The following is a 12,676-nucleotide window of genomic DNA, read 5'->3' on the forward strand; positions in this document are numbered from 1 at the left end:
GGCTTGATCTCACGAACTCTGAGATATCAAGAATTGGATGCTTAACTGACTGAGCCACCCAGGTGCCCCCAGAGCGGGGTTTTGAACCCGGGCAGTCTGGCCCCAGAGCCTGGGTTCTTAGCCACACATTGTTCAAGTTTGAGAAAAATGAGTGATCTGTGTGGAGGTGCCTGGCCCTGAGCCCTGGCCACCCGTGGTGCTAGGAGCACAAGAGGAGATAGTGGGGCCATTGTCTGGGGCGGGGCCAAGAGAGTGATGAGCCATTTCCCCCAGGCCAGCCTAGCTGCTCCAGGCCTCAGGGGGAATGGGCAGTGGGAGGGGAAGGGAGCAGGGGGGATGGACGGAGGCCACCTCTCAGTATGTGGTCTGGCCTCTGGTCTGAAAATCTGGGCACCCAGGGGTAGTAGGGGTTGAGGGCAAAGGGGTGGGAGTCCCAGCTCACTGACCTCTTCCTGTGCCTCAGCCCCAGGCGGAGCCCCACCCATCCGCATTGAGACCTCCTCCTCCCATGTGGCCGAAGGGCAGACCCTGGATCTGAACTGCATAGTCCCTGGACAGGCCCACGCCCAGGTCACATGGCACAGGCGCGGGGGCAGCCTTCCTGCCCGGCACCAGGTACAGGAGCTGGAGAAAGTGGGATGTGGGCACTCCTCACCCCACCCCACCCCACCCCTGCCCAACAGTCCTGCCTCAATCTAGCCAGGAGGGAAAATGGTTCCAACATCCTGGGCTTTGGGAAGACTGCACCAGGAGACCGCTGGGAGTCAGGAGGTCAAGAACAGGCTGGGCACAGCAGAGCCACCACCAGCCTCCGAGCACACTAATGCAGTTAAAAAAGGGCACGTGTTACTCAGGACACTAGACCACCTCCTACCATGAAAAGTCGTGCTCTTCAGTGTCTAAGGTCTTGGGGTTGCCTTGCATAGGATGCAGCCTTCATAGCTATAGTACATGTTGGTCCTGGGGTGCGTGTACCGGGACCTGCCGGCTCCCCAGCTCACTCTTGCCTTGCCCTGACCTTGGCCAGGTCCACGGACCCCTGCTAAGGCTGAATCAGGTGTCCCCGGCTGACTCTGGAGAATACTACTGTCAAGTGACCAGCAGCTCAGGCACCCTGGAGGCTTCTGTTCTAGTCACGATTGAGGCCTCCAGCCCAAGCCCCATTCCTGGTGAGTGACAGCAGCAGTGGGTGACGCTGGGGCACAGGCGTGGGGAATCCCTTCCTCTCCCCGCTCCTCCCTGCTTTTCCAGCAGGGCTCTGGCTCTCAGTTCCGTGAATGTCCTCCAGCCCCTCCCCACCGCCACCGGGGACCAGCCTGGGTCCTCACCATGGCATCTTGTCCTCCCCCAAGGAATGGAGACCCTTCTTAGGTCAGTGGCACTGAGTCCTGTCAGTGACTCAAGCCACCGCACCTGCAGGATTAGTGGCATTCACTGCCACCACCTTTAGTCCCTGCCTTCATCCCCGGGAGCCTCACCCTTCTCACCCACCCATTGTGCCCACAGCCCCAGGACTGGCCCAGCCCATCTATATCGAGGCCTCCTCCTCCCACGTGGCCGAAGGACAGACCCTGGACCTGAACTGCGTGGTGCCGGGGCAGGCCCACGCGCAGGTCGCATGGCACAGGCGTGGGGGCAGCCTCCCCGCCCGGCACCAGGTACAGGGGCCTGATGGGCAGGATTCCAGGGCAGGCAGCGTTCAACCTGCATTTGCTTTCCGCGCCCCAAACCTCATGCCAACCCTAGCCTCCTCTGGCACCCCAGGGGATAGAGTAGTTTTGGGAGCAGAGCATGGGAGCGAGGGGCCTGGGCATTCTGGCCCTGCTGCTGACTTGCTCCCTGAGGCAGCTTTCTCCTCTATAAATTGGGTGGGTTGGACATGTAGGATCCAGTAAATGAAGTTCCCTCACCCCTCCCAGCTGGAGCCCCGGGTTCCTGAGACCCGAGGGAGAACTCGGGTGCTGGTACAGTGGGCCTGGGCACTTGCCCTGCCCCAAGTGCTATGGCCTGATGGCTGTGCCCTCCTCGCTCCGACAGACCCACGGCTCCCGGCTGCGGCTCCACCACGTGTCCCCTGCTGACTCCGGCGAGTACGTGTGCCGCGTGGTTGGCGGCTCAGGCCCTGAGCAGGAGGCTTCCTTCACAGTCACTGTCCCACCCAGTGCGGGGTCCTCCTACCGTGAGTGTGGCAGATGCCACGGGCAGGGGGAGGAGGGGAGACCGTGGAGCTGAGGCAGGGAGGTCAAGCCAACCCGGCCCTCCTGAGCCCAGCCCTCTGCCCGCCTCGTCCCCCAGGCCTTAGGAGCCCCGTCATCTCTATCGACCCGCCCAGCAGCACTGTGCAGCAGGGCCAAGATGCCAGCTTCAAGTGCCTCATCCATGACGGGGCAGCCCCCATCAGCCTCGAGTGGAAAACTCGGAACCAAGAACTGGAGGGTGAGCCCAGGGAGGGCTGCAGGGTGGGGGGTGTGTGTGTGTGTGTGTGCGCGCGCGCGTGCGTGCTGGAGTCAGGTGCAAAGGCGTGGTGATCACCATCGTGGGTGGGGCAAAGTCACCAAACTCACCGTGTGGCTCTGGGTGAGGCCCCTCCCCTCTGGGGCCTCACCGTCTCCATCTGGATGGTGAAGGGGCTGGACCCGCTAGTCTCCCAGGACTCTTCCATCTTCTACCTGGGACCCTGTGAGTCATATACACCCAGGCTGAAGGGGTCGGGGACATGGGGCAGAGCTACGCCCACTGGCAGCACCAAGGCATGAAGACGACCTCACTGACCGTGCCCTGCCCAATGTCGACCCCACAGACAATGTCCACATCAGCCCCAACGGCTCGATCATCACCATCGTGGGCACCCGACCCAGCAACCACGGTGCTTACCGCTGTGTGGCCTCCAACGCCTACGGCGTGGCCCAAAGTGTCGTCAACCTCAGTGTGCACGGTGAGTGGTGTCTACCCCGCTGGGCTCTGCCTTCCTGTTTCTGGCCCTGATTCTGAGCTCACAACCTCCTAAGTTTAAATTCTGCTTCTGCCAATGCCCCTCTCTCTCAGGCATTCTCCCTCTCGGAGCCTCCTGTTCTCCACATTGGTGTAGAATAGTGCCCACCTGGCCGCTACTAAGACAGGGGCTCTGACAGTGCATGTGGTGGGCAAAGCCCTGCATGAGTAACAGTGATGTCCTTCCTCTGGGCAGGGCCCCCTACTGTGTCTGTGCTCCCTGAGGGTCCTGTGCGGGTGAAGGTAGGAAAGTCCATCACCCTGGAATGTGTCAGTGCTGGGGAGCCCCGCTCTTCGGCTCACTGGACCCGGATTGGTGCCCCCACCAACCTAGAACAGCGGATGTATGGGGTCGTGGACAGCCATACGGTGTTGCAGGTGAGGCGAATCTTCCCCTGGCCAGGGCCATTTCATCTCTGGGTCTGAGGCCCAGTCAGGGCTCATCCTTGAACAGATGCTCGGAGGAAAGAGTAGTAAATGGGAAGTTGGGTGATGAGTGGATGGAGAGAGAAAGGGGGGGGGGGCATGAGATAAGTGGTCGGTGGGTAGACTGGAAGATGGTCAGGAAGAAAGAAAGGAAAAGAAGGGAAGGAAGAAAGAATGGCTGGAAGGATGGATGGATGGGTGGGTAGGTGGGTAGATGGGTGGATGGTTAGGTAGATGGGTGGATGAATGGATGTAAAGCGGATGGGTGTGTAGATGGGTCAGTGAGGGGGTGGATAGGTAGGTGGGTGGGTAGATAGGGGATGGATAGGTGGGTTCATGGACAAGTGGATGGATGGACTAATGGGATAGATGTTTGAGTGTGAGTCCTCAAGCAGCTAGTCGAACAGGAGAACTAAAAGTCAAGGGAAGGAGAGAGGGAAGAGGTAAAAGCAAGCCAGAGCTGGGGGCTGACGCCAAGGTGCCTATCAGTGCCCACATAACCAGCATCCTTGCTTTCTTCCAGATTTCATCAGCTAAACCATCGGATGCAGGCACCTACGTATGCCTGGCTCGGAATGCACTAGGCACAGCACAGAAACGGGTGGAGGTGATTGTGGACACAGGCACTGTGGCCCCAGGGGCCCCCCAGGTTCAAGTTGAAGAAGCCGAGCTGACTGTAGAGGCTGGACACACAGCCACCCTGCGCTGCTCAGCCACAGGTATGGACGGGGCTGGCACACAGTACAGAGGGCAGTGCTGCCCTGGGGCCTGAACTGTAGACACAAGACATCTGGAGATGTTATCGCACCCAGGGAGGGGACTTTGCTGCTGCTGGCATCACCCAGTGATGGCTGAAATGCCCACTCAGTGACTCCCGTGAAGGGACGGGATCACCCGGTCGCTTCCTCACTAGCCTCACCCCCAGCTCATCCCTAGGGCAGCCCGGTGACCCCTGTGGTCTTCCACTCCACAGGCAGCCCCACGCCCACCATCCACTGGTCCAAGCTGCGCTCCCCACTGCCCTGGCAGCACCGGCTGGAAGGTGACACACTGATCATCCCCCGGGTGGCCCAGCAGGACTCAGGCCAGTACATCTGCAACGCCACCAGCCCTACCGGGCATGCCGAGGCCACCATCGCCCTGCATGTGGAGAGTAAGGAGCTCATCCGCCCTCATTGGGCTGTCCTCTCTGCCCTGTATGGAGCCCTGAGCCAGGCTACACCCTGGACAGAGCCCCAGGAACGCCATCGAGAGGGCCCCGTGCAGCTCAGGCCCCCAGAACCTGCCCTAGCCTGATACCCGCATCCCCTCCTGGGACCCTTGCTTCCTTCATCCCCAGTCCTCTGCTTCACCAAGCAGCTTCCCTGGCCCTTTGGCAAGTCACCTGGGTCCAACACCCGCTCACATCCTGACCGCTGCTCTCCCCTGCCCCGACCTATCCGTCCCCCACCCCAGGCCCACCGTATGCCACCACAGTCCCGGAGCACGCTTCGGTGCGGGCAGGAGAGACGGTGCAGATCCAGTGCCTGGCGCATGGGACACCCCCGCTCACCTTCCAGTGGAGCCGTGTGGGTGGCAACCTCCCTGGGAGGGCGACTGCCAGGAACGAGATGCTGCGCTTTGAGCCCGCGGCCCCCGAGGACTCAGGCCGCTACCGTTGCCGGGTCACCAATAAGGTGGGCTCGGCTGAGGCCTTCGCCCAGGTGCTCATTCAAGGTGAGCGGGGCAGCCCTGGACCAGGCTGGGCAGAAGGGGCTTCTGGGAAAAGAGCATCCCTTGAATGTTAGGATGGAGGTTTTTGGGTCCTGGGAGGTGGAGGTGTTGGGAGTAACACACACACACACACACACACACACACACACACACACACAACCCCGTGCATGTCCCCACAGGCCCCTCTGGCCCTGTCCCGGCCACCGCCATCCCAGCAGGATCCGCGCCCACCGTTCAGGTCACACCTCAGCTGGAGACCAAGAGCGTAGGGGCCAGCGTCGAGTTCCACTGTGCCGTGCCCAGTGACCAGGGCACCCAGCTCCGTTGGGTCAAGGAAGGGGGTCAGCTGCCTCCTGGCCACAGTGTGCAGGATGGGGTGCTCCGGTGAGTCGGGGGAGAGGCCATACTGAACTTGAGCACCAAGGTACACACGGGGGCTGTTAGGATACCTGTCCTGTGGGGCTCAGCATGAAACAGTATCCTCAGGCAAGTCACTTCCATTCTCTGAGCCTGAATGTCCTCAGCCATACAATGACTTACATGGGGCCAAATGACATTATCTAAAGCATGGGAAAGGTCTTCAGTAAACCGGAGCTCATATTTGCATCCTTATTATTAGGGGAGAGAGAACAGTCTCTGAGGCCAGATGTATACACATGACCCAGATCTCAGCTCTGCTACTCTGTGTGCTCTTGAGCTCTGACCGTAAGGTGTTGGCCTAAAATGGATGTGGTGACATCTACCTGCCTGCCTGTCTGCCTCACTTACCTACTACCTACCTCACGTGGTTAGCGAGAGACCAGAAGCTTATGCCATGTGCTAATCTCCAATGGCTTTGAACTCACGTGCCAGTGCAAAGCATTCTTATCAATTGTTTGTATTCACTGATGTCTTATTATTTTTTCTTTGCAGAATCCAGAACTTGGACCAGAGCTGCCAAGGGACATATGTTTGCCAGGCCTATGGACCATGGGGACAGGCCCAGGCCAGTGCCCAGCTGGTTGTCCAAGGTAGGATGGTAGCTTCCTCTCCTAAGAGCAGAGGATAGTAGGGCGCCTGGGTGGCTCAGTCAGGTGAGCATCTGACTTCGGCTCAGGTCATGATCTCACGGCTCGTGGGTTCGAGCCCCATGTCAGGCTCTGTGCTGAGCACTCAGAGCCTGGAGCCTGCTTCGGATTCTGTGTCTCCCTTTCTCTCTCCCCTCCTCTGCTTATTCTCTCTCTCTCTCTCTCTCTCTCTCTCTCTCTCTCTCTCAAAACTAATAAACATTGGGAGCCTGGGTGGCTCAGTCAGTTAAGTGTCCAACTTCAGCTCAGGTCATGGTCTTGCATTCATGAGTTTGAGCCCCACGTCGGGCTCTGTGCTCGGAGCCTGGAGCCTGCTTCGGATTCTGTGTCTCCCTCTCTCTCTGCCCCTCCCCGACTTGTGCTTTGTCTCTGTCTCTCAAAAATGAATAAACGTCTTAAAAAATTAAAATAATAATAATGATGATAAACATTAACAAATTTTTTTAAAAGCCTACAACAGAAATGAGGGGCACAGGGACTATATTCCCCGGGAAGCCCCTGAAATGTCTATGAATAAAGAGAATTATTCGATTGTTTCTTGCTTGTGTCTAGCATACCATAAGGGGGCCTAACAAATACTGCAAGGGAGGGAAGAAGGGAGGTGGATGGAGTGGTGGGTGCTCAGACCAGCCAATGAAAAATGACAGCAGACATGCAAATGAGTAACCCTGTAAACAAGGGCAAACGAGTGAGTGTGTGCATGAGTGGATGTGCAAGAAAGCAAATGAAGAAAGGGGGTGGCTGCCAAGGGCCCCGGTGTTCACCTCCTCGGACCAAGCCTGCAGCAGGCTGGCCTCACTCTCACTCTACCTTTGCTCCCTGCCTCCCCAGCCCTGCCCTCGGTGCTCATCAACATTCGGACCTCCGTGCAGACCGTGGTGGTCGGCCATGCCGTGGAGTTCGAGTGCCTGGCCCTGGGTGACCCCAAGCCTCAGGTGACATGGAGCAAAGTCGGGGGGCGCCTGCGGCCTGGCATCGTGCAGAGCGGGGGCATCGTCAGGATCGCCCACGTGGAGCTGGCCGATGCGGGGCAGTACCGCTGCACGGCCACCAACGCCGCTGGCACCACCCAGTCCCACGTGCTGCTGCTCGTGCAAGGTGAAGGCCGGCAGGGACCTCCCCGGGGACAGGGGGCAGGAGGAGGGAAACGGATATGTAGTCCTCACCCACTGGAGCACCTGCTCTGACAACAGAGACCCACAGCCCGACCCGATGGCAGTGACGACGTGAGCACAAAACAGACGTAAAAGAGAGTGAAAAAGGGCAGTGGGTGCAGGGCAGACACAAATCTGTGTTGTCTTCAGAGGCAGCTCCTTTTCACCCCAAACCCTATGACTTGCCCCCAGACTTACTGATGCAAGCTGCCCTGGTACCCCCGTCTCAAGTCCCCAGAGGGCTGCGCCACTTTCTGCCGGGGTGTGTTGAAGACTGTCGGGCTGTGGAACCAAGTGGACCTGCCCCTGAGCCCTGACTGCCCAGTGAGCCTCACCTGTAAAATGGGGACGCAGCGCCTCCCTTCAGGGGCTAGAGTGAGGATGAAATGAGTCCGGACACAGGCTGGGCTCTCTAGTGGCGGCTGTCATCATGTTGATGGCCTGTGTCTCCTTGCCCGCTCTTAGCCTTGCCCCAGATCTCCACGCCCCCAGAGGTCCGTGTGCCTGCTGGTTCTGCAGCCGCCTTCCCCTGCATGGTCTCTGGCTACCCCACTCCCAAGATCACCTGGAGCAAGGTAAATGCTGGGCAGGGGACGAGCAGGCATGCCTGAGGGGCAAGGTCAGGCCTTCACCATCTCAGTGCCCGCAGGCCCAGGCCCAGGCTTGGCACAGAGTACGAGCCCAGTGTCTGAGGGTGGGCCTGAGGCAAGATGGGAGACAGAGCCCGTGGAGGTGTGGGCCAAGGCCAGGGTCCCAAGTGTGGGTACATTTGCAGCTGGACGGTAACCTGCCACCTGACAGCCGTGTGGAGAACACCATGCTGCTGCTGCCCTCAGTCCGACCTCAGGACGCAGGCACTTACGTCTGCACTGCTACTAATCACCAGGGCAAGGTCAAAGCCTTTGCCCATCTGCAGGTGCCGGGTAAGACAACACCCTCTGGACCAGGCAGTGCCCTGCCCGCTGCCTGCTGGGCAGTGTCTCTAGCTACATTCTCTGCCCGCAGAGCGGGTGGTGCCCTACTTCACACAGACCCCCCACTCCTTCCTGCCACTGCCCACCATCAAAGATGCCTACAGGAAGTTCGAGATCAAGATCACCTTCCGTCCTGACTCAGCCGATGGTGAGCAGGAGAGGGGCTGCTTTGGGGAGCCCGGGGCAGGGATCTCTTGGAGTAACCACCATTACTGTCTGAGCCCTGGTGGCCCCCAGTCCTACCGACCTCCCTCAGATCCCTGTCCTGGGACCCCCAGGCCTGGCCTCTGGGCCCTCTCTCGTGCCTCCTCCTGTCTCCATCCCCCACTCCGCAGTACCTCCAACCTCTGCCATGGCCTCACCCCCACCCATCCTCCTGTCCTGGCCTCCTGTTCTGCCTCTCCTCCTCCTTCCCTCTTTTGTCTCCATTTCTCAGCCTTTCCTCCTCTCTCTCTCTCTCTCTCTCTTCTCCATCTCCTACGGGTCTCTGACTTTCACTGTCCAGGCCTCCTTCTCTACTCGGGTGAGTCTCTGCCTTCCTCTCCTCCTTCAGGTAGGCCCTCCAGTGTGAGTGAAGCAAACTCTATTTCTTTGTAGGGGCTCTGAGCCAGTCTCTGTATAGAGCACATCCGGAGACAGTGGGAAGGCCCCGGCTGCACAGGGTGTCCGTACAGAGGGAGGGATGGGAGCTAGAGAGTGAAGGGTCACAGGCTGGGGTCACTCACCCCTGGGGCTGGGCAGACAGGGAGCCCATAGCTGGGGAGCTGGAGGGAGGGCCTTACATGGCTGTGCCCTCCCAGGGATGCTGCTGTATAATGGGCAGAAGCGGATCCCAGGGAGCCCCACCAACCTGGCCAACAGGCAGCCTGACTTCATCTCCTTCGGCCTCGTGGGTGGAAGGCCTGAGTTCCGGTGAGACCCTCACCCTTCCCATTTACAGGGGAAGGGGGCTGGGGGACTGCGGGCTTTGGTCAGGCACACACCACCCTGGAGTGAGTTGGACGAAGGAGGAGGGAGGAAATGTGGCCATTACCTTCGGTGACCACCTGATCTGCTCGAGTGGACACAGTGTGTCGACCAAGCGGAGGAGGAAGCAGCCTCAGACTTGCCCAAAACTGCGGCAGAAATGCTCAGTGATGCTGAGCATGTCTTTACCCGGTGGGACTCCTGCAGACCAGGCTCATTCATTCATCACTCGGTAGCTATTTGCTGAACATGGTGCCAGGCACGGACACGGACAGACCACATTCTGACCCTGGGGGGAAGATATATTCTAGCTGGGGAAGACCCAGCCATAAAGGGAGAGCAACAAGGCGTAAGGCTGAGGGCAGCTGGCGCCCCAGGGGCTGCTCCGGATAAGCTCTGGGGAGGCGGAGCAAGGAGAAGACCTGAGGAAGGGGCAGGGATGTGGCGAGCTAGGGGTGGGCGATAGGGCGGGAGGACAGGGCAGGGACAGGAACTAGATCAGAACTGCAGGAAACAGTGACATCACCTCTGCCCAGGCTGGGCCCACCGCCCAGCCCTTCTGACAAGCCGCTTAAGTGCTTTCCTCCTGCCCGGCCCCACTCGGTGGAGCAGGTTTGACGCAGGCTCAGGCATGGCCACCATCCGCCACCCCACTCCGCTGGCACTGGGCCAGTTCCACACCGTGACCCTGCTGCGCAGCCTTACCCAGGGCTCCCTGATTGTGGGCGGCCTGGCCCCGGTCAACGGGACCTCTCAGGTGAGGCCCCACCGGTCCCCCCGTTTCCGGCCCCCTCCCCACCTCTGCCCAGCCCCTCTTCACCATCCCTGACTTCTCCACTGCCCAGGGCAAGTTCCAGGGCCTGGACCTAAACGAGGAGCTCTACCTGGGTGGCTACCCCGACTACGGCGCCATCCCCAAGGCGGGGCTGAGCGGCGGCTTCGTAGGTGAGCCCCCTCCCCGCCTCCGTCCCTGGCCGAGCCTCAGCTGGCCGGTGGGCAGAGCCCACGGGAGCCCCAAAGAGCCCTACAGGGTACGGGCTGGGCCCGGCACTGCCGCCCTTCTCACTGTGCCTGCTGCTGCCCAGGCTGTGTCCGGGAGCTGCGCATCCAGGGCGAGGAGATCATCTTCCACGACCTCAACCTTACGGCGCACGGCATCTCCCACTGCCCCACCTGTCGGGACCGGCCCTGCCAGGTAACCCCACCCCGCACTCACCACCTAGCTGCCCCTGCTGCTGCCCGCGGCCGGGGCAGACCCCCGTGGGAAGCGGGAGAGAGGCAGGATGTTCCTGGCCTGACTTCTGGGGGCAACTTCGCAGAACGGGGGCCAATGTCAGGATTCAGAGAGCAGCAGCTACGTGTGCATCTGCCCGGCTGGCTTCACCGGGAGCCGCTGTGAGCACTCCCAGGCCCTGCACTGCCACCCAGGTGTGTGACCCACCCTTCCAGTCGCTGCCACCCCTGGGTGCTGGCCTCCGCCCGTTGCCGCCCCTCCAGATCCACCCGCCCCACTGCTAGCTGTACTTAGTGACCCTCTGTCACTCGTCCAGGTACTCGCCCCTCCTCCTAGATACTGACTTCGTCTCTGCCACCCCAGTACCCACTCTGTGCCCATCTCTGCTCCCCGAGTTCTCACCCCCAACCACCCATCCTGCCCCCATCACGGCTCCTGGGCGCTCCCCCCAGCCCCTCACCACCCCGGGCATCTACCACCTTCCCGTCTCCCACCAAGGCACACACCCCGTTACCTGCCCCCTCGGTACCACCGCCCCTGCACTGTCACCAGGTACAGTCCTTCAAGAACACCACACTCACTCATTCACTGCCCCCTCATGTGTCCCCTGTCCAGCCTTCTCAGCACCGCCCCCCCCTTACCCCAGCTGTAATCCACTCCTCCTGCCCGCTCTCGGAGGCAGCCCTCCCAGGCTAGCCAAGGCCCCCTGGGTGCAATAGATGGGGCTTTGGCATCAGGACGCCACCCTCTCCCAGGCCAGTTCAATGCCTCCTTGCCGGTCCCTGTGTCCCCCAGAGGCCTGTGGGCCCGACGCCACCTGTGTGAACCGGCCTGACGGTCGAGGCTACACCTGTCGCTGCCATCTGGGCCGCTCAGGGATGAGATGTGAGGAAGGTGAGTGGAGCCAGACCCGAGACCCCAGGGAATCCCAGAAGGATGGGGGGAAGCTGGGCAGGGACACTCTGAGGCCACCAAGGGCCCTGTAGTTGATAAAATTACTCCAGAGCCATAGGGCCTCAAAGGCACCTGGCCAACCAAGCCTCTGCCCAGTCTGAGTCACTTGCATGAGGGTCCCCGAAGCTCCCCCACTCTTACTGGAGATTCTTCCAGGCTGGTCTGCAGGGCCCACGGTCTGGCGCTCCTGTGCTGCAGCTGTGACCCAATTGGTCCTGAGCCCCTGGGTCTGGAGGGGGGCAGGCAAGGGCGCCAGTATCCCCACTGCCCCCGGCTGAGCTGTGGCTGCTGCAGGTGTGACGGTGACCACCCCCTCCATGTCGGGCACTGGCTCCTACCTGGCACTGCCCGCCCTCACCAACACGCACCATGAACTGCGCCTGGACATTGAGTTCAAGCCGCTGGCGCCTGACGGCATCCTGCTGTTCAGCGGGGGGACTAGCGGGCCTGTGGAGGACTTCGTGTCCCTGGCGATGGTTGGCAGCCACCTGGAGTTCCGATATGAGCTAGGGTCAGGTGAGCACCGGACGTGAAACACTGATGGGCTCTAGATGCCAAGTGCTGTGCCCCCCTCAGCTCCCCAAGCCCCATGGGGGCTTGGAGGAGTAACTTCAGAAGTCAGACCAACCCAAGTCCCCTGTTCATTCACGTTCCTTCTCTCTGTGTGTGACTCGAGGCAAGTCCCCTAGATCTCTCGCGGATTCCACCCCAGGCCCTGTGAGGGGCGGGGGGAGGGGGGTGCTACCCGTATGCCATCCCTGCCCGGCGTCCTCTCCAGGGCTGGCCGTGCTGCGGACCCCCGAGCCGCTGGCCCTGGGCCACTGGCACCGAGTATCCGCGGAACGTCTCAACAAGGACGGCAGCCTGCGCGTGAACAGCAGACGCCCCGTGCTGCGCTCCTCGCCCGGCAAGAGCCAGGGCCTCAACCTGCACACCCTCCTCTACCTCGGCGGCGTGGAGCCCTCCGTGCGTCTGCCCCCGGCCACCAACGTTAGCGCTCACTTCCGTGGCTGTGTGGGCGAGGTGAGGAGCGGCCTCCAGAGGACAAGAGGGGAGGGGAGGGGAGGGGAGGGTGCAGACGGGCCCCTCTGCCTGCAGCGAGCCCAGATGCTTCCCCTTGGGCCTCACTTCCCTCCTCTGTGGATCAGGGACAATCATGCCTCCCGCGAAGGGCCTCACGGAGCAGTGACTGCACCG

At 61.0% G+C, this 12,676-nt stretch overlaps 1 protein-coding gene across 1 annotated transcript in view; it reads left to right on the forward strand.

Moving 5' to 3' along the window:
- Positions 1-12,676, forward strand: part of HSPG2 (heparan sulfate proteoglycan 2) — an 81,397-nt gene that overhangs the window by 64,419 nt on the left and 4,302 nt on the right. Inside the window, exons 70-93 of the mRNA XM_047082383.1 lie at positions 464-615; positions 1,028-1,169; positions 1,507-1,658; positions 2,038-2,179; positions 2,296-2,436; positions 2,801-2,935; positions 3,188-3,369; positions 3,941-4,136; positions 4,391-4,570; positions 4,873-5,133; positions 5,310-5,514; positions 6,043-6,140; positions 7,029-7,295; positions 7,817-7,926; positions 8,127-8,274; positions 8,357-8,473; positions 9,126-9,237; positions 9,904-10,048; positions 10,137-10,236; positions 10,377-10,486; positions 10,611-10,719; positions 11,321-11,419; positions 11,774-11,995; positions 12,258-12,502. Of these exons, the coding sequence (XP_046938339.1) occupies positions 464-615; positions 1,028-1,169; positions 1,507-1,658; positions 2,038-2,179; positions 2,296-2,436; positions 2,801-2,935; positions 3,188-3,369; positions 3,941-4,136; positions 4,391-4,570; positions 4,873-5,133; positions 5,310-5,514; positions 6,043-6,140; positions 7,029-7,295; positions 7,817-7,926; positions 8,127-8,274; positions 8,357-8,473; positions 9,126-9,237; positions 9,904-10,048; positions 10,137-10,236; positions 10,377-10,486; positions 10,611-10,719; positions 11,321-11,419; positions 11,774-11,995; positions 12,258-12,502 (3,770 nt within the window). The remainder of the gene's footprint in view (positions 1-463; positions 616-1,027; positions 1,170-1,506; positions 1,659-2,037; positions 2,180-2,295; positions 2,437-2,800; positions 2,936-3,187; positions 3,370-3,940; positions 4,137-4,390; positions 4,571-4,872; positions 5,134-5,309; positions 5,515-6,042; positions 6,141-7,028; positions 7,296-7,816; positions 7,927-8,126; positions 8,275-8,356; positions 8,474-9,125; positions 9,238-9,903; positions 10,049-10,136; positions 10,237-10,376; positions 10,487-10,610; positions 10,720-11,320; positions 11,420-11,773; positions 11,996-12,257; positions 12,503-12,676) is intronic.

This window comes from Lynx rufus, unplaced genomic scaffold (assembly GCF_022079265.1).
Source record: "Lynx rufus isolate CCGP_SWC_20201006 ecotype Redwood Valley unplaced genomic scaffold, mLynRuf1.p SCAF_2, whole genome shotgun sequence".
NCBI lineage: Eukaryota > Metazoa > Chordata > Mammalia > Carnivora > Felidae > Lynx > Lynx rufus.